The sequence below is a fragment of the Zeugodacus cucurbitae genome, chromosome 4 (genome assembly GCF_028554725.1).
Source record: "Zeugodacus cucurbitae isolate PBARC_wt_2022May chromosome 4, idZeuCucr1.2, whole genome shotgun sequence".
In the NCBI taxonomy this organism is placed as follows: domain Eukaryota; kingdom Metazoa; phylum Arthropoda; class Insecta; order Diptera; family Tephritidae; genus Zeugodacus; species Zeugodacus cucurbitae.
In genome coordinates, this window is record NC_071669.1 from 22,730,765 (window position 1) to 22,734,973 (window position 4,209).

The window sequence follows — 4,209 nt, forward strand, 5'->3', positions numbered from 1 at the left end:
TATTTGATCCCGTTTCTTCATCTATACATACGACATATGAATGATGATATTATGAGATGCTCAATACACTCACAAACATAGCGCTCCGAGTGGTGAACGATATTGGGAAGAAAATATTTGTGAAGGTGGTAGGAAAGGTTTTCAAACCATTAATTAAATGTTATGGATATAGTTACTTCTCATTCTAATTAACTGATAATTCAATTGTATGCCAAAGTTTTATACAACAATGTGTAATAAGAATTTCCAAAATTTTACTTTGGGATCACAGAATAAGCATACATAAAACCGTAGCGCCTTAACAGCGTGTTAATGCGATAAAATTTGTTTACATTAATTAAGTAGTTAGATTAAGCAGTCCATATTATACTTTACATTTGTTCATATTTCACGCTTAACAATAAACAGTGAGGCGTGAATGACAAAGACAAGATAGTAGCGGAAGATAAGCGTAAAACAAAAGAAAAATTAATATGTTTGCATATCTTTTGTTGTAAGTTGGCTAGAAAATGCTTAGTAATGCAATGAGTCTCTATCAAGAGCTGAGTAATTAGAATCTGCAGTAGCCGCCTAATAGTTGGGTGAATATTTTAATCAATATAATTTATATACTTTGCTATTCAGAATGCTGTTTCGAGATTTAAATATTATTTGAAATAATTGTAAAGAAAGTAATCAATATTTACAGTGTTATAAACATGATTACCTTTTAAAGTAATTAATTAAAAATAATCTAAAACTAATTATGTGCAATAATTAAGTATTTTCAAAAGTTTGTTGAAAAAATATTTTTATTGTTTTGTCATCTACTCATAGTCGAAGAAATTTCTGCATAAATTAAATAGTAATTACCCCAATTTTTCATATTTAGTGTATAATTCAATGTACAATTTTGTATAGTTTTCACAGCATTCCATAAATGGACCTGAAGCTGATTTAAGTTTGAATAAATTTGAATTCATTAAAAAGACAGAAGGTACTGGATAGGAGGTACCCAATAAGATTTTGTAATTTTTATTGTGGTTGATGTCTTCGACGAGCGGTTTAGGTTAGTTTTTATTCGATCAAGTTCACAAAAATCGAATATTAAGTACGAAAGTTTTATTTTAATCTAAATATTAATTTTTGATAAAAATATCGGTAAAAAAAGGTTTTGGCATCGTAAAATTTACCACTTCGAAGTTCGGATTAACCTGCTAGTAAATTCCAATCCGTTCTATTTTTATGTTTTACCTTAGTTTACTTAAATGTTTACTTATTATTAAAACCTGATATAAATGACGAAGTTCCATTTAGCGCGCGTTCACTGTCTCTTTCAGTAATTGCCGGCTTCTGCTGGTCCAACTAAGACAAAGTATGTAAATATAATAAAAACACAAAAATGCACATAAAGAGAATTACCATGACGTTATCCGTTACCGGTGCTCTTACTCTTTCGTCAACGCGCTTCATTTGGCTCCGAAAGGCCAAGCGGCGCGCGTTAACGTTAGATAAACGCGACGGTCAAAGAAGAAGCGACGCAACGCGCTGCGCAGACGCATTAAATACAGATAAAAAAGTAAATAAAAAGTATAAAAAATAAATAAATAAAGTCGAGACAAAAGCAAAATTATAGGCAAAAAATCGTATACTTAAAGACGCCGTGAGTTCCAAGAGCAAATTTTAAATAAAACACGGCCCGCTTTCAACCAATGAGTGCCAAATCACAAACCATACAACTTGTCATACTATTTGTTGTTGTGCTTTACGGCGTGCTACTGCCGCGTACGGTGAGCGCAGAAACGCAAATTAGTAGTTATGCGGACACAGCGGGCGAATGGTCATTGGACCTGAAGAAGTCGTTAGCGGGTTTCGTCGCACGCGCGGCTGGCAAAAACAAAGCCAAAGAGCCACCATACAAGTTAACGCCACAACAAATGGAAGATTTCGAAGCGATTATGAGCGTTGGCGAGGATACGCCAAGCGAGTCATCCAAACATCACAATCGTCCAAATGGCACGGTGGCCGACGAGTATGTGCCGGAAGATACGCGTAGCTTTCTCTGTTTGCCGATTATGCGCATCTTCAATGTGGATGTGCGTCGCGCTGTGCTCGCGGGCGAACGTGTGGCTGTGGTGGGCGATCACACGCGACTGGGCGCTTGGCAGGTGGAACGCGCAGTTGTCATGACGCCAAGCGCACGCGGCGTTGTTTGGTCGGCTAAGGTAGCTATCTGTGCCAACGCGCGCATACATTACCGCTACTTTATCTACAGCGTCGATAAGTATGGCAGGCGGCGTGTGCATGAATGGGAGGGTGTGCCCTACGGTCGTGTGTTGGAAAAACACCAGATGTATCGACCGCCCGGCAAGGATCAATTCGGTTTGCTGTCACACATGACTGTGGGCGATGTGGAGCACGAGAAAGGTTGGTTGCGCAACGAGTACGCCATCGAGTTCAAGTTCATTTGGGAGCAGCATATGAAGTTTTACCGTTACATGCGTTTGAATCGAGCCACGAAATTTCTGCTAAAGATGAGCGTTTCAGAAAATGGGTTTGAGCTGGCGCCCAGCGCGTGGCGCGACAGCGAACTGGAGGTGTCACATTACGCATACAATCGCTCGCAGTTTCAAAAGCAAACTCAGCGCGGCGTGCCTTACACAGCAGGCGATATTGTCATATTTCGCTTTACAGTAACGTTGAACACTAAAAATTCGTATCAGCTCAGCATTTTCACGGCGGATGGTGAACGCGTGGGCGTAGCGCTGATTCTAGCGTCAGATTTACGCGCCGCGGAAGGCGTGTTGCAGCTGCCCATACAAGGTACAGTGAATGGTTATCAAGTCGGCGCGTTAACGCTGCCCTATCTGATTATACGCCCCTTGGTTGGCGCTGCCGATTACAATTTGCGCGGCAGTTTTCAGCGCTATTGGCCCATGAATTGGCCTTCGGTGGATATAGGTCGCCGCGGCATAGGCGCTAGCTACAACGCTGAGGCGCCATTCGTGGAAAATACTATAGCCAGTTTTCTTTACGCCCACCAATTCAAAGCGGATATGGTTGAGTTGGACGTGCAGTTGACGCGGGACTATGTGCCGGTGGTGTGGCATGATTTCGGTTTCAAGACCGCGCCAAAGGGACGCATTGTGGAAGGTGTCGAAGATTTGGATTATGTGCTAATTAAAGATCTAACCTACAAGCAATTGAAAAGCAGCCGCGTCTTCGCAATTGAGGATGGCGAAATCTATGAATACACGAACTATAATGTGCGCAACGTCTCTGTGACAGAGCGCATATTCGTCACGCTGCGTGAAGTATTTGAAATTGTGCCTACACCGCTTGGGCTGGATATCGAAATTAAGTGGCCGCAATCGTTAATAAGCGGCGCGTTGGAGTCAGTGCAAACGCTGGGCAAAAATCGCTTCGTCGACATTATCTTGAAAACTACAGTGAAATACGGCTGCGGTCGTCCGCTATTCTTCTCAAGTTTCGATGCGGATATCTGCACTATGTTGCGCCTTAAACAGAACGTCTTTCCCGTTGCGTTCGTGACGATTGGTGCAACGCGCTTGTGGGAGCCCTACAAAGATTTGCGTACGCGCAGCTATCTGAGCGCTGTGAATTTCGCGCAATCAGCAAATTTGTTGGGTACCGTACCGCATGCGGAAGACTTTCTGCAGCATGGCGCGCTGCTCGATCTCGGTTTGGACCTGGGTCAGGCGACATTTGTGTGGGGCGATGACCTGCAAGATGCGCAGACTGTGGAGCAATTCAAGCGCTGGCATGTGTCGGGTGTAATTTACGACCGTATCGATTTGTATGGCCCGCGGCGTAAGCGCGAGCGCTTCTTCAGCACACCCGAGTTGCTCGATATTTTCACGCGTCAATGCATTGTTGTTGGACATTCCAATTGCAGCAGTGAGTTTGCGCTGCCAGATAGTTTTGATTTACACGGTAAACCGGTGAGTCGACTTGGCTGCGAGGTGTTTGTGCAGCCATTCGGTTGAATGTAAAGTGGTTGGTGCATTTTTAGCTAAATTGATTTTTTATTATAATTATTTATTATGTAAATGAGGCACAGCGCGAGCATTTTTTTTTTTCATTTACATTATGAGAAATGTAGTTGGCTAAGTGTTCAAATTGAAAAATAAAATTAAATGAAATTGGTGTTCTGTTTGTCATATGGTGCTGGTGTATATTCATATCTGAAAGTTTATAGTGGGAGTTGAA

General features: G+C 42.0%; 1 protein-coding gene across 1 annotated transcript; it reads left to right on the forward strand.

Annotated features, from left to right (window-relative positions):
* The first annotated feature begins 1,691 nt into the window (after positions 1–1,691).
* LOC105214605 (glycerophosphocholine phosphodiesterase GPCPD1) lies at positions 1,692–3,986 on the forward strand. Its single transcript, XM_011188129.3, has one exon. It carries the CDS (start codon positions 1,692–1,694, stop codon positions 3,984–3,986), a length of 2,295 nt encoding a protein of 764 aa, XP_011186431.2.
* Positions 3,987–4,209: the final 223 nt, after the last annotated feature.